This window comes from Tiliqua scincoides, chromosome 1 (assembly GCF_035046505.1).
Source record: "Tiliqua scincoides isolate rTilSci1 chromosome 1, rTilSci1.hap2, whole genome shotgun sequence".
Classification (NCBI taxonomy): Eukaryota; Metazoa; Chordata; class Lepidosauria; order Squamata; family Scincidae; genus Tiliqua; species Tiliqua scincoides.
Window position 1 is genome coordinate 306,485,884 of NC_089821.1, and position 26,388 is coordinate 306,512,271.

Consider the following 26,388-nt stretch of genomic DNA (forward strand, 5'->3'; position numbering starts at 1 on the left):
GCAAAACTTATAAAAATGAATAATAGAACAATTAAAGAACCATAAAACAGTGGGCAATATGAATATTCATATCGTGCCATCACAATTTCTCTGCTGCAAGTGCAAATGAGGTTCCTTCCTCAATCGCTTCCTTTCATCTCTTTCTTTGCCAATCAAAACTCAATTTTCTGCTGACCGGTCCAAAGATAAGCAAAGGGGGAGCTGAGGAAAGACCTCATAATTAGACTCCTTACAAAGTGGATTATTCAGCATGCAATGTAGAATGCCCTCCATGGCCTCAGCCTTGCACAAGCAAGCAGTGGCATAGCTATAGGGGGTGCAAAGCAGTAAGTTTTGCAGAGAGCCTCACCATGCCGTGCAAGTGGTCCCTCCCCCCTTCCCTTTGGAGCCATTCTGGGCTTACCCCTCTGTTTTGTTCTAGCAGCCCAGAATGGCTCTGAAGGTGTCAGGGAGGGGCCGCTTGCATGGCGCGGTGAGGTTCCCTGCAAAACTTAGTGCTTTGCACCCCCTCTAGCTATGATACTGCAGGCAAGGCTTCAAATCAAATGGGACATTTCTATTATGGCCTTCAAGGATGCCAAGGCCTTTGCCGGCATCTGAGATGAATAAGCATGTTCCTTTTGGAAAGTACGCAATCCAAATCTTGTTTAGTAGCACTACTTCAGTTATGATTTGCAGAGAGGTGAGGTTGGAGATATTTTTCAAATTCCAGAGCATGTTTATGTACCGGACCAATTGGTTTGGTTGACTTTAATGTGACCTTTTCTGCACACATTGAGGGCACAATCCTATCCAATTTTCCAGTGCCGGTGCAGTTGTGCCAGTGGGGTGTACACTGCATCCTATGGTGGAGAGGCAGTCACTGGGGCCTACTCAAGGTATGGGAACATGTGTTCCCTTATCACAGGACTGCATTGAGGCTACACTGGAGCTGGAAAGTTGGATAGGATTGGGCTCTAAGTGTCCAGATTCACTGGTAGATTAACATGGATCTGATGGAGTCCTAAACAACTTTCCAGCTTGTGATGGCTTGAGATAACAGCAGAGGTAAACTGGTTGTGCTGCTGTCAGCCACTAGGGGTCACCCTATGTGATGTTGCATCCAGCTATCCCTAAGCCGCTTGAAGAAAATAGTCAAATGGAATTATTGAGCAATATTACCAGTGAGGAAGCTAATTCCCAATGGAAGAGAATTTTTAATGGACCTACTTGATCATTGGTTTGCATGATGGTTAGCTGGAGTTCAATGACAGCTGTGATTTTCCTGTCTACCATACTGATAACCCTCCAAGGTTTCCATTTGAAAAGGCAGATTTAAAAGATGGCATCGTGTGATTTATTTTATTTTATATTTGAGATTGAGCGTTTCCAAGAGCAACTCGGGAAAATAATTTTGACAGGAAGGAATTGCAGTTACCTTTTATGCTCTCATTCTCTGGCGTGGATGGCTGACAATATTTTGACAGTCCGAGCAAATGAGGCGGTGGAAGATCCAGGCCTGTAGATTAACTTGGGAGGTGGTGCAGAGGCGTTGTGATAAAGACAAAGCCCATGATCCAGGGCCAACTTGCAAGCTGCTGCCCCAAAATTGGCTGTGGCAGATGGGGTTACTTAAATGCACACCTGGCTCTCTCCCAAGGTGGCCGTGAGGAGCTGTGCTTGATAGGTTACTCCCGGTGGGGATTGGTGTAGCTAGGGGTTCCAGTCATTTCTTGACAATGAGCCAGAGTATCTGTTACACTTATCAGAGTAGTCCTTTCAGAATTCTTGAGGACCCTCCCTCACAGGCAATGAAAGTGGAAGGGCTTATGTGAGGATCCTTCCACAGTTCTCTCTGCCTGAATGGTCCCCAGTTTTGGAAGTTCCAATTTACCTGATTTGTGTTTCCAAAGTGGAACCTTTGGTGGGCCGCTTTGAGATACAGGAAGCTGGACTAGATGGGCCTATGACCTGATCCAGCGGGGCTGTTCTTATGTTCTTAAGATGTTAAATGCCAGATGCAAGGGAGGGCACCAGGATGCAGGTCTCTTGTTATCTGGTGTGCTCCCTGGAGCATTTGGTGGGCCACTAGATGGGCCTATGACCTGATCCAGTGGGGCTCTCATGTACCGCTGCATCAATGGCATCACTAGGGGGGTGCAGACCACACTGGGTGACACCCTCAGAGGAAGTGGCACCACTAGTGGTCAAAATTTTGGAAACCTTTGGGAAAATGTGTATTTATGAATATTATCATCATGTTATATATCTCATTGGCAAGGTAATTTCTTGCAGAATGTAATGAAACAAATCATGTTGAATTATCTGTATTCTATCAAACGTTGTAGCCAATCAACTAGAAAAAGGAAAAGCAATTGCCTTATGTAACAAAAAGTGGATTTTCTTAAGTCAAAACTGACCAATGAGATTGAGGGTGCAATCCAAACTGAGCCCTAGGTTATCACAATAGTACCATAAGGCACTTATGCATCACTGCTGGACAAGGTAGACTGGTGCATATCCATGCACTGGCCTCTAGAAGCCAGATGCATTGGCCCAGATGCACTGGCAGACATAAGAACATGAGAACATAAGAATAGCCCCACTGGATCAGGCCATAGGCCCTCTAGTGCAGCTTCCTGTATCTTACAGTGGCCCATCAAATGCCCCAGGGAGCACACCAGATAACAAGAGACCTCATCCTGGTGCCCTCCCTTGCATCTGACATAGCCCATTTCTAAAACCAGGAGGTTGCACGTACACATCATGGCTTGTAACCCGTAATGGGTTTTTCCTCCAGAAACTTGTCCAATCCCCTTTTATAGGCATCCAGGCCCAATGCCATCACCACTCCCTGTGGCAAGGAGTTCCACAGATTAACTTACATGCAGACAGGAAGGTTTGTGCTGGCTTGCCTTGACCACTGCAGCGGTTCTAGGAGGGTGGCGGGTGAGAGATCTGGGGGAGTTCTGGGGTGGAGAGAAGGAGGGCAGTGGGCAGGCCCATATACAGGCCAGACCTGTGAGGGGAATGGAGCCAGGATCCGGCCCTTAGGCTGGATCCTAACTCTCCTTCCTGGCGATCAAACCTAGTGCCAGGCTGTTTGGATCTGCACCACCTCTTTAGATGGTGCAGCTCTGAGTAGCCCAATTCAGGCTGCTGCCGCATACTTGGAGTAAGGGGAATCAATTTCCCAGCCCTGGGTTGCACTGCAGCCAGCCCCAATCCTGCGCTGAATACAGTACAGCCCAGTTGGCCTTCCTTTTTCAGCACAGGATAGGATTGGGCACTGATTCTTCTGAGAGCCAATGGGGTGTTATTATGACGCAGCAGGGAACCAATCAGGTATGAGTCAGCTCTCATTTCCATGTATCAATGCTCATACTAGAACTGTTATTCAGTTGTGTGAGTGACATCAAGTTAGCCACTAGTTTTTTGTTGGTTACTGTTTTGTTGGGTGACCTGTGCTGTTATATATTGAAATAAATAAAGTTAATGGGGGCTATATCAACCCTAGTGATGCCAGTGCATTTAGACTGTGTATATGATATTGTAATTTATTCTGTATGGGTTGGTACAGAAGGAGGTTCGTCATGGGGGTGACACATTGAATTCTTGCACCAGGTGAGACAAAACCTTGGAACACAGGGTTTGAAACCCCCCCCCCCCCAGCTCCATTTTTAAATTTCTGATTTGCACGGAGGCCACTGCATAGGTTTGGTTTCCTGCCACCTTCAATGTCTTCTTATTTGAGTGCATTTCTCCCACATTCCTTCATGGTGCGCATCCAGGCGCAATGATGAAGCAGTGCAACAAAGCAATCTTGTTGTCACTGTGTGATGGGTTTTCCCCACATCTGAACCTCCAACTGTCCTGTGAGCAAGAGAAAGAGGAGGAAAAGAAGTAGCCATCAAAGCTAATATATCTAACCCCAAACAACATCACCTTTTATTCTTCTCACGATTTCTTATTTTTATGGATCCAACAGAAGCCATTCTGCTACCTTCATAGGTGGAAGAACAGGGTAAAAATGCTTAAAAAATGAAAAAAAAAGCAGCTGAACATTTCAGAATGAGACAGAATAGCCTGTTCCTCCTCCTCTTCCTCTGACCAGAAAGGGCTGGTGTGCTACTCGCACACCCTATGATGGTTTAACTGGGTTATGTTCTCTATTCTTAAAGGCTTCCACTTTTCTGTTTGTTTGCATCATTGACTCTGCTTATCTCCCTTTCCTTGGCAAACTTCTGCGCTTTCTTTTAAAGGACGGCTTTAGTTGATGAATAATTATGCTAAGACAACTTTAGAGAGGCTGATTATTTTTCTTGTAAATGAGCCCTACCCAAATCTCCCTAAGGAAAACATAAACAGAAGCAATTGTTTTACCTCCTCTCCTGGACGATTCAGTCTTGTGCCTTTCTACCATTATGTAACCTGCACAGTCAAAAAATAACAACTTCACACTGCTCTAGGTGTTCTGTTATATGAAAGAATTTTTTTTTAAGTGTGTGTTTTATAAGAGTCTCTAAGAAAGAAGCGTGGTGTTGAAGCGACTGAGTTTCAAATCAAGAAGTCCCTCCATTGTGGATTCACTGGTGGGCTTTAGGCAAACTACTGTTTCTTAGGGCGCAATCCTAACCAACTTTCCAGCACTGGCATAGCTGTGCCAGTGGGGCATGTGCTGCATCGTGCCATTGCGGGGCAGTCACGGAGGCCTCCTCAAGGTAAGGCCATGTTAATTCCCTTACCTCAGAGTTGCATTGCCCTTACCTCAGTGCTGGAAAATTGGTTATGATTGCACCCTTAATCTCTCCAACTTGGGGAAGATAATACTGTCGACCTTGTAGGATTTTGGAAAAATCTGCAACAAGACTGTGTAAGCAAAGCACTTTTAGAGCTAAAGGAATGTTAAGTATGGAGGGTCTGCATGATATTCCACCATGACCTAAAGTGAGGCTACTGGGCCAGGACTTTCTCAGTGATGACACCCAAGCAGTGGCATTGCTAGGGGTTTGGGGGGGGGGTGCAGACTGTATTGGAATTGCGGAAGATCTGGCAAGGAGGTAGAATGTGGTGTCTGCAGTGGCCCCTTTAAGAGTTAAGGCCTGGGCTTTCAGTAAAGGGTGCACTGCACAGCTGCAGCCACTAGAGGTACCTAAGGTACCTAAGGATATAAGGAGCACCTGAGGCAGGAAGGGTTTGTGGGTTGTAGAAGGAGTGCAGGTTGGACGGGACGGGACGGGACGGGACGGGACGGGACGGACGGACGGACGGACGGACGGACTGACTGACTGACTGACTGACTGGGCGGGCGGGCGGGCTGGCTGGCTGGTTGGCTGGCTGGTTGGCTGGCTGGCTGGCTGGCTGGCTGGCTTATTGACTCTGGATTTCGGCTTGGCAACTCTGACTGATTTGTCTCAAACCTGGAATCTGACCTCAGACTGTGACTTGGTGTATTGACTCTGGACTTTGGCCTGGATACTCTGACTGACCTTGTGGCTAACGGATCAACTGGACTGTTGACTTATGGCTCTGCCTTGTGGACTGAACTTCTGGCTAATTGATTATCTGGCTCACTGACTAATGGACGACTCAAACAGGCTGCGTAGAGCTGGGGAGCTGAGGTGTGCTTGGAAGGACTGCTGCCTTAGGAACTGGGTCTCTGCAGTTTAAACAGGCAAGCTACCCTGGTGGTGGAGTCTAGCAGTACTGCAGTAAAGAACTGGGGCCATTCTTGGGGAATGAAAGGGGAGCTATTAGCTTAGAGTGAGCATAGGTTCCCTAAGTGAGGCTTGGATTGGGAATCTGGCAGAACACAGACTGGGTTACACACTCGGGTGAGGGGTGACACCACAACTGGCCAAAACTGTGAAAATCTTGGTGTTTTTGAATAATACCATCATGTTATATATCATTCAATGGTTAATCTCATGCAGAATGCAATTAAGCAAACCAAGATGAAATATCTGTAGTCTATCAAAAGATATGGCGAAATAACCTGAAAAGGAAAACACAACTGCCTTCTGTAACAAAAAGTGGGTTTCTTTAACTGACCAATAAGACTGATTGTTCCAAGAGCCAATGAGGTGTTATTATGACACAGCAGGGAACCAAAATAATAATAATAATAATAATAATAATAATAATAATAATAATAATAATAATACAGGTATTTCTATACCGCCTTTCTTGGTCCTCAGATTTCTTCTTAGACTTTATTCAAGGCGGTTTACATAGGCAGGCTAATTAAATCCCCGTAGGGATTTTTACAATTTGAAAGAAGGTTTCTATCTTTCAAGAAACCACAACATTCAGATGTTTCTTTCTTGATCTGGCTGCACATTCTGGCCTCCATCCTCCCACACTCAGAGCAGATGGAATAGCTCGGCTCAGCTTGTCAGCTGCTTGAAGGTCGCACGGTGCCGGTGGCCTCGAACTGGCGACCTTCGGATGTTATCTTCAGGCAGACGGAGGCTCAACCCTCTAGACCAGACCTTCTGCCCGTTAGTATGAGTCATCTCTCATTTCCCTGTATCAGAGCTAATACTAGAACTCCTATTCAGTTGTGTGTCATCAAGATGGCCAATAGTTTTTGTTGTTTACTGATTTGTTGGGTGACTTGCACTGTTTTATATTGAAATAAATAAAGTGAATAGGTTGACACCGACTTTAGTGATGCCAGCGCATTTAGGCTGCACTCACGACACTGTCATTTATTCTGTGTGATCTGGTACGGGAGGAGGTCAATCATGGAGGTGACGCATTGAGCTCTTGCACCAGGTCGTGCAAACCATAGTGATGCCTCTGCACCCAGGCTTTGGCACTCTCTCTGCCTAGAGGCCTGCCTGGCTCCTTCCCTACCACATTTTAGAAAAGCAGTATAAGTCCTTTGAGATTAGATAACTGTAGCCTTGTGCAACTTTTGATGCTGATGTGCTGTGTTTATGATGATGATGAATATTTATTTATGGCTGGGGGGGGGGGCGAGTGAAAAGGACTAAGTTCAGCAGCCTGTAGCACACTGTCCTATTTGGGGCAGGATACTCCATTCGGACTGGAGTGACCTCCTTCACATCAGGCCTCAGAATTCTCAATGGGGAGAGGTTAAAGAAACACCCCTCACCCCCCTCTGAGGTTCCGGAGAGGGGAAATGTTATCAAACAGCTACATCAAATCAAGTAATGAAATGTCTCCCATTCTCAAAAGGGCTCACAATCTAAAAAAAAAAAAAAAAGAAGAACACCAGCAATCAACCACTAGAAAAGACACTGTGCTGGGGGGGGAAGAGAAACAGTTACCCCCCCTAAGAGGAGCACCATTTGAACTGTTGCCTCTTTGCCCAGGCAAGTCCAGAAGCAACTTTATTCTCTTGCCGCTCCTTTTCATTTTTTGTTTTGTTTTAACTGAGTTCATTGTATTTTGTTGTTGGCGTGAACTGAATAGATAAATAAGAATGAATCATTATTAGGGTAAGATTTGGAGCTGAATAAGAGATACTGCCATGATTCCATCTAATATATAGAGATCAACCAGCTGCAAATCTTGAGATTTGTTCCTATTCCCATTTGTACTGCACTATATTAAACATGCAAGAAAAATACGGTATCTACTGTACCATGTGTTTGTCGCTGGCTGGGGGGAGGGGATGCTGAGGCCAAGGTTTCTTGCATTCTGAGCCAGTTATGTAACATGCACAGATGAGCAAAAGTAGAATTTAAAACAGTTTCCAAACAACCCATCCTGAATGAAAGTGGCTTAAAACAGCCCTGCAGAGAAGTAGTGGTAAATTTTGAAGTGTGAAAGCTCATGGTCAGTGGCATAGCTAGAGGGGGTGCAAAACATTAAGTTTCGCAGGCACCTGAATGTGCCATACAAGTGGCTCCTCCCCCTCCCCTTTGGAGCCATTCCAGCATTTGCCTTTGTTTTACTCCCCCCACCCAGAAGGGGAAGGGAAGGGGCTGCTTGCACGACGCTTTCAAGTGCCTGCAAAATGTAGTGCTTTGCACCCCCTCTAGCTACGCCACTGGTCATGATGAAACTCCCTATGACAAAAGCTCCCCCAGGGCTATACAACAAAAATTAACCAGGGTATTAGATCAGCTATTTTCAACTGGTGCTCTGTGGCAGGCTGGTGTGAAAGGTCCACAGGTGTACCTTGGGAGTTTGGAGTATAGTGGTTGAACATTACTGAAAAGCTCTTTGAGATTCTACGGCTCTGTTTTTAGGGCAACTGTCTGTAGTAATGGTCTGTTCCTCTGCTGGCAGACCTGGTGGAGGAAGGGGGATAGACCATTTGTTACGATAGTTGCCCTAGAAACAGAGTTGCAGAACACAGACAAATCTCCTGGGACTCTGAATTGACATCACAAGAGATGAAGACCATAGAGAAGACCATCAATGTCAGTGACCATTGAGGAGAAAAACACTGACAATTGCTGTACGAGGGCACAATCCTAACCCACTTTCCAGCACTGGCATAGCTGTGCCAGTGGGGCATGTGCTGCATCATGCTGTTGGGGGGCAATCATGGAGGTCTCCTCAAGTTAAGGCAATGTTTGTTCCCTTACCTCGGAGTTGCATTGCCCTTAATTCATTGCTGGAAAGTTGGTTAAGATTGCGGCCTTAGAGGGTAGAAAATACTGTATTTCTTACTAAGCAATTGTTCTTATTGAACACACTTTGCTTTCTATTTCCAAAAGCAAAAGAGATAGAGATTTAATTTTTTTAAATAAACATCGGGGAGGAGGCCTGGGATACCTGAGAGCCAAGTTCACACCGGCACCCAATGGATGATTCCCCCCCACACACCCCAGAGACAGTATTTTCAACAACTTTCATCAGTGATCACAGAGCACCAGAAAGGAAAATAAAGGCTTCTCAGAGAATCAGCACCTGAGTTATTACACAAACACCATCAATTTCCAAAGCTCGGTAAAATTGCAGGGCCTGGAAGCAACACTGCCATTTCCTATACTTCGTGCAAAGGCTGCTTTTATTTCATGAAAACGACAGCAAAACCTCCTGCTCAGAGCTGTGGATGTCTTATTTACATTAATGGCCTCCTGCCCTGAAGTTCCTTCCTCACACCCGAAGCGGGTTTTGTTTTATTTTTTATTTTTTATTTTTTTGAAAAACAAGAGGAAAAGAGAGAAAATCTTCGTCGGAGCGCTGAGCTGAAAATATTGTGTGACTTTGCTGTTACTAAAAATAGGATAGAAGCTGTGTGCCAACATTTTACATGTTATGGGGGCGCAGACATCAGACAGCCTGATCTTAGAATGGCCGCAGCATCCCCGTGATGATCCATTTGCTAGCCCAGATGCCATTAGGGTTTGCTAAATTACCATAAAGTACACTCAGTTGCTGGGCTCCAACGATCAATCCAGGTGACCCACTTACTGCACGGTAAATATGGGGAAGTTTACCCACTTCTTAAATGTTTTCAGCAACACAGGAATCTGTAGCTGTTTTTGAACTATCCTGTGGTTACTCTCGTTCCACCCTGTTACCTCTTGGTTTTAGGCTACTCCAGATAAAAGGGAGGGCACCAGGATGCAGGTCTCTTGTCTTGTGTGCTCCTTGAGGCATTTGGTGGGCCAATGTGAGATACAGGAAGCTGGACTAGAGCTGGATGACCAGCTGGTGACCAGCTGGTCAGATGTTCTCTTTTCCAACACATTTCCTCTTTTCTAGCCCTGTGTCCTGGAAAAAAACTTAAATGTCCTCCTTTTCCCTGTGAGTAGGCCCCTGCAGGCAGCGCATAGCCTTCTTGGAATTAATAAATCATATGTAATAAATTTTATGTAATATAGTTTTAAATTTAATAACTAATCTAATGTTTAAATTAACCAATGAAATCAATACATTAGTGTTTCTAGCTTTTATTTTGCCATGTCCTACATTTTTTCTTGAGTGTCCTACATTTTGGGGTGCCTTATCCTCTTCTGTGGCTATGACATCCGGTCACCCTGGACCAGATGGGTTCTTTGGCCTGATCCAGTGCAGCTCTTATGTTCTTATGCACCCCACTGTGGTGGGGTGAAGACACATGGTCTACCTATCCCATCATGCATTGCTGCAGTGTCTGTTCACTACTTCCTAGTGCCTTGTTTTATTTATTGTTTGTTGTTACACTTGTAGTGCCATCCATATTCATGGCGCTTTACAAAGAACGGCAGGACAGATCACCTCCTCTTCTTACTCAGAATATCGATATACACTTTTCAACAAAAAGCTCTCAAGGCGGTTTCTGGTGTGAGATGAATGAAAATGGGGCTCCCTGCCCTGTTTGTGAAAGTTGATGGTTAATCTGTTCTCATTTTCAGCTTTTAACAAATGTTTTGCTTTGAAGCCTGTGGGATCCTCTATTGATCTGAAGGTGTTCCGGCTGCCGAGCTACGCACATTTACCTAGGAGAACAGGATTGCCCTGAAAGTGAATGTGTTGTTTCCGAACACAGTTAGTCATGACTATGCACCATTGGAACTGGTGAGATAAGTTGCAGGTGACTAATTCTTGCTCCAACCCAGTTACAAACTGCTGCTAGCAGAATGAACATTCTACCAGTGGTGACTGCTTTACTACACTGTTGTAAGCACATCTCCAGCAGTGCGTGAAGCTGTGCGCTGTCAGAGCACTGGTGGGGAGGCTGGATCTGCCTTGTGGGTGGCAGTGGAACCATCAAGGCCTGTTGACGCACATAAATTGGCAGGGGAGGTGAATGAGGCGGAATGAGGTGGGGAGGGGGAGGAATAGGGCAGAGAGGGAAGGGGTGTGTGTCAAGGCCAGGAAGAGGGTGCTATCAGTGGCAGCAACACCACTGATATCCTATCCCGCTTCCTGGCCTTGCTCCACCTTCCTGGGTCCACTTGGATGTGTGCCAGCAAATTGTTGGCACAGGTCTGAGTAGACCCATTTGGGCAGCAGAGGCTTATCCCTGGGTAAAGGAACAAATGTTCCCTTACACAGAGGATACCACTGGGATAGCCCCCCCTGCAGAATGCAGCGTGTGCTCTTGTGGCGCAGCTGCATCAGAGGGGGTAGAGGTTTAGAAAAGATTAGGCTGTGAGTTTGCAATGTGCACAGATGCGCTTTGTGAGTGTCTTTTTGTGATCAGCCAGAGCCAAACCAGTTGCTTGCAAAGGCCTTGAGCTTCTGCAATCATCTGGTTGGAATATGCACACCTGCTGGACCCTTTGGGTGCAAGGATTGGGAAGGTCGTGCATCATACTTTTGAGGCGGAGTCAGGGGTCAGACGTGTGATAGACCCATTTTTCAATCTATTCAGGTTGACAGAATCGCAAGTAGAGTACAAAGAGCTCCAATAGGATCTCTCCAATTTGGGTGAATGTCCAACAAGATAGCAAATGAGATCCAATGTAAATAAATGTAAAATGAATCACATCAGGGCAAACCCCTCCCCCCCCTAATTCATATAAATGCTGATGGGACATGATCAGTTGATGACTAACTAATACAGGGATTTGGGGATCATGGTGGATAACTCAATGAAAATCTCTCGCATGTCATTTGCCTCTTTCATTGCCAGGGTGTATCATCAGTATGCAATGAAAGAGGCAAATGACATGCGGGAGATTATTAGGAAAGGTGTTGAAAATAAAGCCGCCAGTATCATAATGCCTTTTTATCAATCTACGGTGCAGCCTCATTTGAGATACCGTGCACATCTTCAGTCAGCCCATCTCAAAAGAACTGGTACAGGAACAAACAGCAACTGAAAAAGTCAAGGATTTGAAACACCTTCCCTAAAAGGCTGAAGTGTTTGTGGAAATTCAGCTTATTAAAAAATAAAAAAAGATTGCAAAATGGGAATGTGTAATCTGGTCCTGTCAAAGAAGTATTTATCTGCTTCATTTGGTCGGAGAGACTGCTTATCTGTTCTTTCATCTCATTTCTAAAATCTTTCATCAGGTCAACTAGTGAAGTCTGACTTTCTCTCCTTTGCTCCATAGCTGCGTATGTAGCAATTTGTGATCCAACCAATGGTGATGTCTTCAACGTAGTCTTACTAACTTCTTTTTTTGATGTCATTTTTTCCTTTTTACTATTTTTCTCTTTTAATCCGTCTAGTCCCTTAAACTAATACTATCGATATCTCAAATATCTCAAAACAAAACAATAAAAAACACCATCATAATCAAGGTTCAATAACTTCACAAAATTACCAACACAAAAAAAGAAAAAAATCATTAATCTAACATTAAAAAGCTGCCCCCCCCCAGTCTTTCTTCTTCCTTCACCTTCTTCTAAGGCAAATCTCCAGTTTTATTTCCAAACAACAACAACAACAACAAAAAATAAAAAAATTAAAAAAAATATTTTACTTCACCTTCTTTCTAGGCTAATCCTCAAACTTACTTTGACTTCTTATAAGGCTAAACCCCAAATTATATCCAAAAAGGGTACTTTAATTCACCTTCTTGCAAGGCTAATCCCCAATGATATCAAAAAAAAGGGGGGGGGGAAGAAAAAAAAAAGAATCCATAATCCACTTTTAGACAAATCAATATCAAAATCTGTACAAAATGGGAATGTGATCGAGGCTTGTAAAAATATGAAGGGTGTGTAGAGAAAGTGTATGGGGAGATTTCTCCCTCTCTCCTAATAATAGGTTTAGACCAACCATTTTCATCCACTGCACACTGGTGTGCCGTGAGTGGTCCACAGGTATGCCACATGAATTTGAGGGAAGGTCACTTATTGGTAGGGCCAATAGGGGATGTGAGCTCCCACTGTCAGTATGGTGTGCCTTGTCAATTGTCAAAAACTGGATGGTGTGCCTTGACAATTTTAATGCCTTGTCAATGTGCCATGAGGTGAAAAAGGTTGAAAATCTCTGGTTTAGTCATTGACTGGCAGCAGTGGCTTAGCTAAGGGGGTGCAGTTGCACTCGGCAACAAGCTTTAGGGGGGGCAACAAGCTGAGCTTGACACCAGTGGCCAAAATTGTGAAAAAATTTGGTATGTACGAAATTGGAAAGGTATCATGTTATACATGATGTTATACATCATTGGAAACATCATGTTATACATCATTGGAAAGGTAATTTAAAGAAGAATGCAATGAAACAAACCCTATCGGAATATCTGTATTCTACCAAAAGTTATGGCCAATTAACCAGAAAACAAAAACGCAGCTGCTTTATGGAACAAAAACTGGATTTTCTTAACTCAAAACTGACCCATGAGACTGATTGTTCTGAGAGCCAATGAAATGTTTTGATACAGCATGGAACCAATAAGGAGTTAATATGTGTCAGCTCTCATTTCCATGTATCATAACACAGTTACTCCTGCTAACTGATAAAGAGGCACTTTTTCAAGTGGTGCTCCTCTTATATTTAGCAGGGGGAGAATAACCATCAATCTTCACCCCAGCACAGTGTCTCTAACCAATAAGGGGCACACTTTGTATTTATTTACTTAATTAATTTGATTTTGTCTTGGAGGGGGGCTACAAAATCTTCTTTGATCCCAGGTAGCATATAGATGTTTTAGCTATGCCACTGGCTGGGGAGAGGTGGCAGATCAAGTGTGTGGTGAACTGTTCGGGGGGAGGAGGCAGTTTTCCTCCCAATTTGCACATTTTAAAAAGCCGGAGTATGACATTGCTTCAGGTTGTGACATCACTTCCGGGGCATCATTTTGAGCTCTGCACCAGGCTACGTGTTCATTAGCTACGCCACTGACTGGCAGCAGGTTCAGAAGAGGCAGAAGGAAGTCCTGTTTTGCACAACACATAATGAACTGGTGCGATTCACTACCACAAAATGTGGTGATACTAACTTTGATGGTGTTAAAAAGAAAAAGATCAAGCAAATCCATAGAAGAAGAAAAATCTATAACAACAACAACAACAACAACAACAACAACAACTAGGTATTTATATACCGCCTTTCTGGTCATCGGATTACTCCTCTGACTTTATTCAAGGCGGTTTACATAGGCAGGCATTTCTAAATCCCTCAAGGGGATTTTTACAATCATAGAAGTGCTCTCTTTCAAGAACCAACAGCATTTCAGAATGGAACTTCCTGGTTTGGTCTCACTTCTGGCCTCCAGTTCTCCCACGCAGAATGACAAGCAGCTCCATCTCTCACATGGAGGGCAGCCAAGGCGCTTTTTGCTCACACCAAGAGCAGGTGGAATCACTCAGCTGGGCTTGTCAGCTGCTTCAAGGTCTCGCCATTCTCAGCCGTTCAGGGAGCTGCCGGTGTCCTCAAACTGGCGACCTTTTGATGTTATCTTCGGGCTAACGGAGGCTCTACCCTCTAGACCAGACCTCCTGCCCAATGGCTATCAATGGCTATTCCTTGGAGTAGCTAAATGGAACCCCCAACCGGTTTCTGAATACCAGATCCAACCTTGGCAAAGGGTTGTTTCTTTTGGGCATCCTAGAAGCATCTGGTTGGTCACAGGATCCTGGATTAACAGACCAGTCCTGTCCTCCACCACTGGAAATGATGCAGCCATGCCAGTGGAGTGATGCAGCTACATCCAAAAGTGAGGGGCAGAATTAGAAGGTCTGGGAGAAGGTAAAGAGAAATATGGTAGGCCTTTCGTTGGCTGATGGATCTCCTCAGATCCATGCCAGGTATATAGGTAGTATAAGTGTGAGGAATACACTGTCTTCCCCCAAAGGTGTTCTGAGGGTCGGAGAGGCTCTGTAAGCCCTCAAAAGACCTTCTATGGCCTCAGGAGGGTCTTTAAATATCACTTCCAGTTTCTGACCAAAAACCAGAAGTGACATTTAAAGGCCTTGAGAAGATCTTGGGGAAGAGGGAGGAAGTGGGTGTGGGTATGAGTCTAACACATAGGTCTCTAAACTGGAAACCACTGTGTCCCCAAAAACCCTCCCCTTCCCGAGTGGTGCTTACCATTCTGCCACAGTGCTGTGTTCCCTTCAAGCTGATCTGGGCCCAGAATGGTAAGCACCGCTCATGGGGGGGGGGAGGCTTTTTCCAATTACCAGATCTGGCCCCTGAGCTGGGGTTTGGAGAGCCCTGGTCTAACACATAGCCCAGGTCTAGCAAAAAGACTTGTTGGAACTCCTTTCAAAAGGATCATCAAGCTGTTTTACTAGGATATGGTCCAGCAGGAACAGTGAATTTCCTGCCTGCCCATGGTGGAGCCATTCCATGTACACATACTGAAGGCAGCTGCAGTACTGAATGGAAGATGGATGACTTTTAAAAGGTAAACCACCACGTGCCATCAGGCTTATTGGAGCTGGGGAGACTCACCGCCTGCACACATTTTTCATCCTGATGTATATTTAGAAGTTAAAACAGGCAAGTTAAATCAGTCAAAATAAACGCTGCAGTCCAGCCACAGTTCTCCCTACCTGGACTTCTTGTGCACATGATCAGACATAGTTATTTTGATTCTGCTCTAATTTAGTTATTCATTCCATTCCCTCTCCTCCTTTTCATCTCAAGTGGTCCTCCAGGCAGCCTACAAGACAAAAGGAAAAGCAAGCATTAAAAATGGCTGTAATGAAAGCACAGTAAAAATATAAGCCTGAAATGAGCTACGGCCAAAACGCCACTTCTGTGCTCACAGGAATGTTCTGATAATCGAATGATTTTGGCCAGTAACCACTATTTTGGGGCCTGGGCTTTTGGTTTGGCTCTCTGCGGCCAGGTTTTATTTATTTATTTGCATTAAAGAAATACCATGATTAAAATATTTGTCTAGAACAGTTTGATGTGAGTGTTGTACTCTGAGAGACCTCAACTGAAGTATCCTCTACTATCAAGGAAAACTGTAAAGAAAAGGAGGAAGTGGATCTATAAAACCAGGGACACCACTTGCAGTGGTGTCACTGGGGTTTGTCTCACCTGGTGCAAGAGGCCAGCTTGTCACCCATGTGATGGACAACCCCCATGATGGACATGGCAACACCCTGGGTAGTGGGCATGGTGATGAACCATTGCACCACACCTGCTGGTTTTTTGGCTATAACTTTTGATAGAATATAGGTATTTCAACATGGTTTTCTCCATTGCATTCTGCATGAAATTATGCACAGAATGATATATAATTTGATGGTATTATTCGAGACTACCAGCATTTAAAAATTTTTGGCCAGTAGTGGTGTCACCCCTCCTGCGCACGCCACCCGGTGTGGCCCACACCCCCCTGTACTGCCTTAGCAATGCCACCGATCACTTGGCAGTGGTGAGGGGGTGACACCACAGGAAAAGCCCGCTGCACTGCCTAGGCTCGGCAGTCTTCCACCCACTCTGAGCCACTTTGGGCTTGACTTACAGAGACTGAAGGCCACTGAGGAAAGGCATCACCCATCCACAGCAGCTGGAACCTTTTCTTGATGGTCTTCAGCCACTTTGTGCTCTGCAGAGGCTTGGCAGACGCAGTAGTAATTGGCGGTGACATGATGATATAAGCACATCACAGCCAATTGTTTCTGCTTGGCAAGCCACCACCAATTACTTCCACTTCTGCACACTGGCTGGGGTGACACCACAAGTGACTGCCCCAGGTGACACCAAAGGTAGCACTGCCACTGCGTAAATCTCCCCTCCATCCCTCATTCCAAAACTGATTTTTGTTTGTAGTGAAGGCATCAAAACACCCAGTGACTCAGTATTCCACTGCTGGAGGCTGACATGTTCTATAGTGTTGTGATGATGGTGTTTACTATGGCATAAATTCAAGTTGTGATTTCATTGTGGTCTTTCCTTGTCGAAGTATTCATTTGCAAACTTGTTTCAAGTAGTCAGGGTGTCATTTTTCTGCTTTCTGGTAGAAAGATGTGGAAGTACCTTAACTGTTTCACCATTGGCTCTGCGTTCCTCACTTTAAGTAAAAGGTGGACAAAGCATTCTGTTCTCAGGCTTGTCTGAGAATCAACGTGGACAAAGGATGACATGAACGTCCAATGATTAGGGTAAAGGGCCTCTCTCAATTTTGATATTCCCATGAGTGAATCCTGAGCATGTTCTTTTATTAAGTCTGCAAACATATATACATTTCTGGCCAGTAGCGTCACTAGGGTTTGCGTCACCTGGTGCGGGAGGCCAGCGTGTCACCCCCCATGCAGTGGGCGGGGCAACACCCCAGGTTTATTTGCAGGTAAACGCTACCTTCTGGCTTAGTTTCGCTTTCCATAGGGCTCAATACATTCTAGTACTTTCACACTAGATCAGCGATTTCCGTTCGAAATTCCACATCCAATGGTATATAATATGATGGGATTACTCCTAACCAACGCGATTTTAGCGTGTCACCCCCCAAGTGAGTGTCACCCCCCCATGCAGGTCACCTGGTATGGACCGCACCCCCCGCACCTGCCTAGTGATGCCACTGTTTCTGGCTAGTATTGGAAATCTCTTCTTCCACTTGTTCATTCAGTATTTTCCAGTCTGACTCCAGTCTGACTCCTGAAATCTCCAGGATTTCAAGCAGGGGTCTTTCTCAACCTTCTCCAGAGATGCTGATGAGAACTGAACTTGGAATACTTGCATCCAGATCTTGCAGTCTACCCCTGGGTATGGCCTGCTCATCTAAGACTGGATGAAGTATGTGACGGAGCAGGAGATCTCCTACACCTCCACATTCCATTCTACATGAACCTTGGCTGACTTTTCTGCTGAGGTTCCCATCTCGATTATAAGGTCACATTTCATGTCCTGCATTTTGGGTATTAGCTATAATACAGTCTAATTTTCAGTCACCAGAATACTGATATGCGCACAAATTTCAGCTTTCTATCTAGTGCAGTGATTTTCAACCACTGTGCTTTGGCACACTGGTGTGCCGTGAATGGTCCACAGGTGTGCCGCAGGAGTTTGGAGGAGGGTCTTTTATTAGTAGGGCCATTGGAGGGGGTGTGCACACCCCACCAGTAGCATGGTGTGCTTTGTCAGTTGTCCAAAAACTGTTGGTGTGCTTTGACAATTTTAGCACCTTGTCAGAGTGCCATGAGATGAGAAAGGTAGAAAATCGCTGATCTAGTGTGAAAGTACCAAAATCTGTTTGGTATACCTCTCTGTGACTGAGTTTTTAGACATATCTAGTAATGTCATTCATGGGGTGTGTTGGTACAGGAAGGAAAACCTGAGTTTATTCCACAGTATTCCACAATACGTCATACCCGCTGTTTGCTAACTTGCTATAAACTGGGGAGAATCCCATTCAAGACTGCCTTAGTAATGCAAGCAATTATCAGTATTGCAAATTAAGAGCTTGACACCTCAAGGAAACAAACAATTATGTAACTAAGATTGCCACCTTTTGTTCATGTGCACTCACTTCATACAATTAGATGCACTTTTAAAACTAGCAATGAGAGTGTTGTTGTTGGCAACCTTCAGTCTTGAAAGACTCTGGTATCGCGCTCTGAAAGGTGGTTCTGGAACAGCATCTAGTGTGGCTGAAAAGGCCAATTTGGGAGTGACAATCCCTTCCACACTGGGAGCAAGTGCAGTCTGTCCCTGGTCTGTCTCCCTGGCTATGGGCCTTCCTTCTTTGCCTCTTTGCCTCAGTCTGTTGGCCAAGTGTCTCTTCAAACTGGGAAAGGCCATGTTGCACAGCCTGCCTCCAAGCGGGCCGCTCAGAGGCCAGGGTTTCCCACTTGTTGAGGTCCATTCCTAAGGCCTTCAGATCCATCTTGCAGATGTCCTTGTATCGCAGCCGTGGTCTACCTGTAGGGCGCTTTCCTTGCACGAGTTCTCCATAGAGGAGATCCTTTGGGATCCGGCCATCATCCATTCTCTTGACATGACCGAGCCAACGCAGGCGTCTCTGTTTCAGCAGTGCATACATACTAGCGATTCCAGCATGTTCCAGGACTGTGTTGTTTGGAACTTTGTCCTGCCAGGTGAGAATGGATTTAAAATAGCATACCCATTCCCTGGTTGGGCCAGTTTAAAACCTATTGAAATGTTAAATTCAATAGGCTAAAGAGTCCCTTTGCTGAACAGGCAGCCTGGATATCCACAGGAACATTGGGATAGAGCAGGGGTCGGCAACCTGCGGCTCTAGAGCCGCATGTGGCTCTTTTAGCTGTCTGCTGCGGCTCCTCCCTGTGAAAATGGCAAAGGGGTTAACAGGAGGCACCTGTGTTGGGAGGGCAGGCTGCTTCCCTCCGCCCCCTGAGCTCACTGCCCTCCTCTCCCTTCACCCCCACCTGCCCCACATTGGTTTCCCTTTTCAATTTTGCCTGCTCTGCAGGCTTAAGCTCCCTGTTTTTCCCTTCCCCAACTCTCCAGCAGGCTCAGCCAATCAGCATCCAGCAGGCTCCTGGCTTTTTCTGCTGGAATGGCTCAGGGCCCTTCACTGGCTGACCACCAGCCAATCCTGAGCCGCCCTCCTCCTCAGCCATTGCAAGCCCTTGCAGCCCGCCTTTCCTTGAGCAGGTCCCCACTCAGTGCAAGGAGAGGCTTTTCCTCCACAGCAGAGGAGACATCCTGTGTGTCTACTCAGTATTAAGCCCCATTACAGCAGATGAAGCTTACTCCCAGGAAAGGGGTGCCTGGGATGGCAGCCTTGGAGCCCGCTCAAGGCCAAGCACAAGGACGGGTGAGTGGGAGCCTGTGCAGGTCTGAGTAAGCCCCGATGTAGTTCCTGGGCTACTCCCAGGAAAGTGTGGAGGGCTGTAGCCTCAGCCTCCTCCTGTGCAGGTCTACTCACAAGTAAGCCCCACTGTAGTCAGTGAGGCTTCCTCCCAGGAAGGTGTGGAGGGCTGCAGCTTCAGCCCCCTCCTATGCAGGTCTACTCACAAGTAGTCAGTGAGGCTTCCTCCCAGGAAAGTGTGGAGAGGGTTGCAGCCTGAGTGAGGGAGGCCAGGCAGGCAGGGCAGAAGCTGGCCTGTGGCTGCCCCCCCTTCTTCTCTTCCCCACCTCTGGAGTCTGTGTCCTTTTTTTCTTCCAGCAGGGTGCCTCTGGAAGGTGGGGGGAGTTCTTTAGTATCCACGTAAGATAAGCAGATGTCATAACCGCCATATGTATTGGAAGCCTGGAAGATCTGGTGAGGAGGTAGATGTGGTGTCAGCAGTGGCCCCTTTAAGGGTAAGGCCTGGGCATCCAGCAGAGTGTGCTGCACAGCTGCAGCCACTTGAAGGCAATAGGGCCCTCAGGGATATAAGGAGCACCTGAGGCAGGAAGACTGGTGCGGATTGGAGAAGGACTGCAGGTTGGAGAGGAGAGGAGACTGACTGACTGACTGACTTTGACTTGGATACTCTGACTGACTTGACTGACTTACTTTGGAATCTGACCTTGGATTGTGACTTGGCTTATTGACTTTGTACTCTGCCCTGGATTCTCTGACTGACTTTGTGACTAATGGACTGCTGGAGACACTGGAGTTTGGTGTGTGGCTGCTGTGCCCAAGACCTGCTGAGGACCAAGGGGCTGCTGTAGTGGTGGGAGGCTGCTGGCAGGAGAGAGGACCTCTGCAGGTTGAACAGGCGAGCTGCCCTGTAGGTGGGGTCCAGCAGGAGTGCAGGGCAGAACCAGGGTCATTAGTTGGGGGAAAGAAGGGGAGCTAATTTGCTTAAAGTGGGCATAATTCTCCAGGCAGAGAATGGCCTTGGAATCAGGCAAAACACCATAGAGGACCAGGAGTCTGAAAACACAGGACAAGAGTGTATGACAAAACTAACTAAAAGCTACAAGAGGGGGCTACGTTATAAAAATGGGACCTATAAGAGCATAAAGGTAAAAAAAAACAACAACACTATATATGCAGTGATATCTTCATTTTAGATGTGAAAAGGGTTTTGTGGCTCCTGAGGTTTTTTTTTCTCTCCGGAAAACGGGTCCAAATGGCTCTTTGAGTTTTTAAGGTTGCCGACCCCTGGGATAGAGATTTCAAAATAGGATTTCAAATTCAGCTGGCAGTGAATTTAAGCATCTCTAAATGTTGCATGCATGTACTTAAACACCACCGATCCCACGCATGGTTTGAGGGGTACCAGACCTAGGGAAACTGGCCAGGCCTGTAGTACACATGCTTTGCTTTATATTATAGAAGTGCCACCCCAATACCAGAAGTTGTTCTTTGGAGGCAAGGGATCAGTTGTCATAGGGTTTCAAACTAGCAGCATCCATTGGGGATAGAGGGAATTGGGGAATGTCCTTAGCCCACTGGCGGGCACAAGTCTCTAGTTGTGACTCCAGCACCATTTAACCCTGTGCAGTTCCAGCTTGCTCCAGCTTCCCCTGCTACCAAGGAACCATCTGGAACCATCAGAGGCTTCCCCTTCCCCTCCCACATTGGAGAGCCCACAGTGCTTTTCCTGCTCCCCCAAATCACCTCCAAGTCATCCCTCCCCATCTGGATGCATTAATGTCAACAACTGAGCTGATTGCCTTGTATCTGATTGTTCATCCTTTCTTTCCATTTAGAATCAAGCTTCCTACTGGGCAATGCTCAGATTGTGGACTGGCCTGTAGTGTATAGTAATGACGGATTTTGTAAACTCTCTGGATATCACCGAGCTGACGTCATGCAGAAAAGTAGCACCTGCAGGTAAAAACAGCTTTGGTGGGGTAGACGCGGCACTTTGGAGTGTCTTGAGTTTCTCTTTCCTAAACAGAAAATATGGCAACAGGTTTCTGTGTGTGTGTTTGTTTGTTTGTACTAATAGTATCCTTACTTGCTACACTTGCTGTTGCCCATATGTTCCGTAACTAAACCTCCATATGTGTAACTAAAATAAATGCACACTTTTTTGCTCATTTAATCCACCTCTGTTTCCCTCCCCTTCCTCTGTCCGATCTTAGACTACATGCTCCTGGGGGCAGGGACCTGTCATCTTGTATGCAGTAAAGCACCATGCGCATATAGTAGCTTAGCTAGAGGGGGCAAAACACTATAGGCGCTGCAATGTGCAGTGCAAGCGACCCCTCCCACTTGCCGTTGGAGCTTTTCCAGGCAGCAACGGCAAAGTGCAGGAGATGCTGTTTGGTACGATGAGCTCCCGCACATTGCTATCGCTGGCCAGAATGACTCAAGACAGTGAGTAGGAAGGGCTGCTTACACAGTGCATTGTGGCACCTGCAGTACTTGCTGTTTTGCCTCCCCCCCCCCGCCCATAAACTATTGTGCACATAAATAAGAATTGGACATTTGATCTAATATAAGAATCTAACATCTGTATAAATAAGAATCTAACATTTGGATTCAAAAAGGGATATATAGTGTATAGAAGGCACATAAGTTTATAAGGAACATATAGTGTATAGAAGGCACATCTAGGCACATAACAGCATAAGAAGAGGCCCACTGGATCAGGCCAAGGGCCCGTATCCAGGAAACCTGGATACAAGAAGCCTCAACTTCCTGTATCTCACGGAGCCCATCAGATGCCTCAGGGAGCACTTAAGACAACAAGATATCTGCATCCTGGTGCTCTCTCATCCAGCATTCTGAGGTAGCCTATTTCTAAAGCCAGGAGATTGCACATACCCATCATGGCTTGTAACCTGTGATGGATTTTTCTTCTAGGAATCTGTCCAGTTCCTTTATAAAAGCATGGGAAATACAGACCTGCTTAGCTTTAGTATAGTAGCTGTTATCAGATTTCATAAAGCTATGCTGCATCCTGAAAACAAATATATATGAACCCAACCCATGAGCATGAAAAAATCAGAGAAGGTGGGAATTAATCCGCGAGGCTTTCCTCCCTAAAGAGGAGCATTTAGTGGGATGTTCCAGTTTGCATGCTACTCGATGATATGTGATCCATTTTCTCATACTGAGCCCTGTCTTCGTATTGCACTGGGGGGTCATAAGAACATAAAGCGTTTCTCCTGTTTTATGAAGAGCCCTTTTGTTTGTTTGCGTTCAGACAATGGGTACTTGAGAGTATACCCAAAGTGTCCCTTAAATGGAACAGCGCCTCGCAGCAGAATAAATCCTCCCTCCGGCACAGGATCTGCCCCCACTATCTGCTTTGGAGGGTTTCATAACAATTCTGTAACTATAAATGTCAGGGGCGGGGGGAGGAGAAAAACAAGGTGTAAATCACTACTTAAGCATATGTAGGTTGCAATAACACTGTAGTCCAAACTATAAAATGCTGGTATGTGACGGTGGTGTTGTTTTTGCTCATGAAGCCAATGATCTCTCTCTCTCTCTCTCTCTCTCTCCCTCCAGTTTTATGTATGGGGAACTCACAGACAAGAAAACCATCGATAAAGTCAGACAAACATTCGACAACTATGAGTCAAATTGCTTTGAAATCCTCTTGTACAAGAAAAACAGTACGTATGGAATTCTGCACTCTTGTTACGAACTCTTTGGGAGAACCCAACTGCAGAGCTGTAACTAGGGCAGAGCGTGAGGGGCACCTGCCCCTCCTGCTTCTCCAAGAAAGGGCACATGACTGCCTCCAGGCTCCACCCTAGTTACAGAGGAGGCGCTGGCAGCTCTGCGCACCTCATTGTCACACTAGCAGCTGGGCATGAAGCTGCCATCTCCCCTTCCTCTGTGGAGAAGGGTTATCACCAGAGGAGGGGGTGGACACTATGGTGGCTTCGTGAACCCCGTTCCTTATCCTGTGGCAGCTCCCGCCCTCCAGAGAAATGGGGTGCTCGAAGCCACTATAGCAACTGACTCCATCTCTGGTGAGAACCCGGAAATGATGTCACGTGGCATTGTGATGTCACACAGTGATGTCACTGCTCCGGGCGCCGGGTTAGTATGTTACGTCTCTGACCAACTGAATTAGGTGCTGAACAGAAATCAAAGCGAAAGATGAAAAAGAAGCACTCAGGCTTACTTTTGGAGGAAGACGGGCATCACGCAAGGCTCCCGTGTTGTGTCCTGTACGCCCTGGCCTGGCCTGGCCTCCAGCAACAACCTCTGAATTCTGCTCGCCTTCTCTTTTCGTGGTGCAGCCCACCTCATGCTCATATATGTTAGATCAGATCTCTCGAGGCAGGTTGCCTGGATCCGCTACACTGACCACAGTCTCAAGCCCTGTCATTCTTTTCTTTCCAGCTGGTTACCTTTCAGGCTTCTGGAGCAAAACCTCTGAGCCTTTCTTCAGGTTCACTGTGAAAAACAAGAAGGTTAACCCAGGGTGATTTTTGGCCAGAGCAGGCACCAGTCTGGGCAGGAAGCATCAAGCCTCTTCAGAGACACTGTGTGCGCTCTGCTTGCCTGCCTGTCCCTCTCTCCCAGAAACAGGCCCTTTTTTGGGTACCTCTGCTAGCAAATCACTGTCTGACTTTGACTTTTGAGGGTGCCTAATGAACATATTGATGGGATAAATGACTGAAGCTGTCACTCTTCAGGAATCGGCTCCATTCTCAGGGTTTCAAGATGTTAAGCGTCCAAGTGGGTAGTAGATGGATCTCATCACTAGCACATGTGCATATAATGTGCCGTGTTGTGGGCAATCGGCCATTTCATGGGCTAGTGAGACTAAGATTGCACTGTTGATGCTGGCTGCAGGACACATATTTTTCTAGCAGGTCTCTAATGAAGCAGTGATCCTTGGGATAAGATTAGGGGTATTGCAAGCATAAACTGGGTTAGGATATTGGTGCAAGGGAGAGCAACTGATACTGCCCTCCGTCCACCTCCTTCCTCATCCTCTGCCCCACCCAGGACAACCCCAATGTCTCCCCCTCCCCCTCCCCACCCTGTTCTGCTCTTGCTGTCATCGCACTTATCTGTGCTGGTCCAGTGGAGGGCCTCCCGTGCAGCTGCCTATTGTGGCTGAGCACTCAAAATGGCCACCACCGGTGCGCTGTGCACATCACTGGAATCCATTTTATGACAGCAGAATGGTTCTACTCTTGTAAACCCTCATGCATGCCAGCCCAATCCCATACAGGATTTAGCAAATAACCATTTAGCTGTTAGATCTAGTGAATTTCAGTGTCGGATTCTTCCTTTGCGCTCAACAGGATGAATGTGATTAATTTTGGCTCGCACATACCTTAAAGCAGCAATCAGTAATTATAATTATGAACCAGGCTTTGCATTGTCATTTTGCGCGGCGTGTAGTGTATTTTACTTTTTCTGTTTTTCTGCTCAATTACAGGAACACCTGTTTGGTTTTACATGCAAATTGCACCGATAAGAAATGAGCATGACAAAGTGGTTTTATTCCTGTGCACTTTTAAAGATATCACTTTATTCAAGCAACCCATTGAAGATGAGTCAACCAAAGGTAATTTTTCAAGCAATCTTAGAAGAATTTGGAGAAAAGGATGATCTGTCTGTCTATTTTGGAAAGGTCTCTCTTCCTGTTCTTCAGTTCTGTCTTCTGGAGAAGATAGAAATATTGCTTTCTTCCTCTGTACCCAGCTCCAAATTAGTTGCCCCGCCATCTTTTTCCTCCTTCTCTTTGCTTGCAGAGGAGGTGGAGAAGATGGCAGCTGTGATGACAATAACAGAGGTGGCAGTGGTGGTGTGGACTCTCTTCTGGGTTTGCGCTGCTGCCATCTCTCTCCCTCCTTCCTTGCTTATCTGTGTCATCCACCTGACTTTGCCATACTGTTTTTGAAATAGCAGGACAGAGCTGGGCAAGACTAGGAAGCCAGGAGAAGAGTGGAAGTAGGTGGTGCTTCTCCTGACTTCCTTGTTTCACTCTGATCTGCTGCTCTATGGTTTGAAATAGATCTGCTGTTTTATTTTAAAGCATGGAGCTGGGAGGACCAGATGTGGGGGCAAAATGGGCCAGGTGAGATGGAGTTGATAGGCACCGGGTGCTAACTGTACCCATCCAAAACTGCCTGTCTCATCTCACCTCATCATTGGACCGGTCCTTCCTAGAGAGAATAGAGATGGTGAGGCTTTCTTATCTGTCTGTGGAACTCTTTGCCACAGGATGTGGTGATGGCGACTGGCCTGGATGCCTTTAAAAGGGGATTGGACAAGTTTCTGGAGGAAAAATCCAGTACAAGCCATGATGTGTATGTGCAACCTCCTGATTTTAGAAATGGGCTATGTCAGATGCAAGGGAGGGCACCAGGATGCAGGTCTCTTGTTGTCTGGTGTGCTCCCTGGGGCATTTGGTGGGCCGCTGTGAGATACAGGAAGCTGGACTAGATGGGCCTATGGCCTGATCCAGTGGGGCTGTTCTTATGTTCTTATGTGTGTTTTTATTCCTCCTAAGAATGGGACCTGCTGCTGTAACTGAAAAGCGCTTTGCTTTGTTGGACAAGCTGGCTGGCTGACTTCTGGCACACTAAGTAGGCAGCAGGGAGACTGCTCCTGGAATGCCTCTGGCTGTCACTGCTGCTTTTGGAGACAGTTTCTGGGGGATGTGGACAGGGACCAAACTCCACCCACCAGCAGTAGTTGGCAACCTTCAGTCTCGAAAGACTATGGTCACCCACCAGCAAAGGAAGAGAAAAACAGAGAGATCATTGCAACTCCCACAACAGGGGCAGACAGCTGGCGCAGCATG

At 46.2% G+C, this 26,388-nt stretch overlaps 1 protein-coding gene across 1 annotated transcript in view; it reads left to right on the top strand.

The window, feature by feature from the left end:
- Window positions 1-26,388, top strand: part of KCNH5 (potassium voltage-gated channel subfamily H member 5) — a 199,795-nt gene that overhangs the window by 15,613 nt on the left and 157,794 nt on the right. Inside the window, exons 2-4 of the mRNA XM_066612337.1 lie at window positions 21,368-21,491; window positions 23,121-23,227; window positions 25,018-25,146. Coding sequence (XP_066468434.1) covers window positions 21,368-21,491; window positions 23,121-23,227; window positions 25,018-25,146 — 360 coding nt within the window. The remainder of the gene's footprint in view (window positions 1-21,367; window positions 21,492-23,120; window positions 23,228-25,017; window positions 25,147-26,388) is intronic.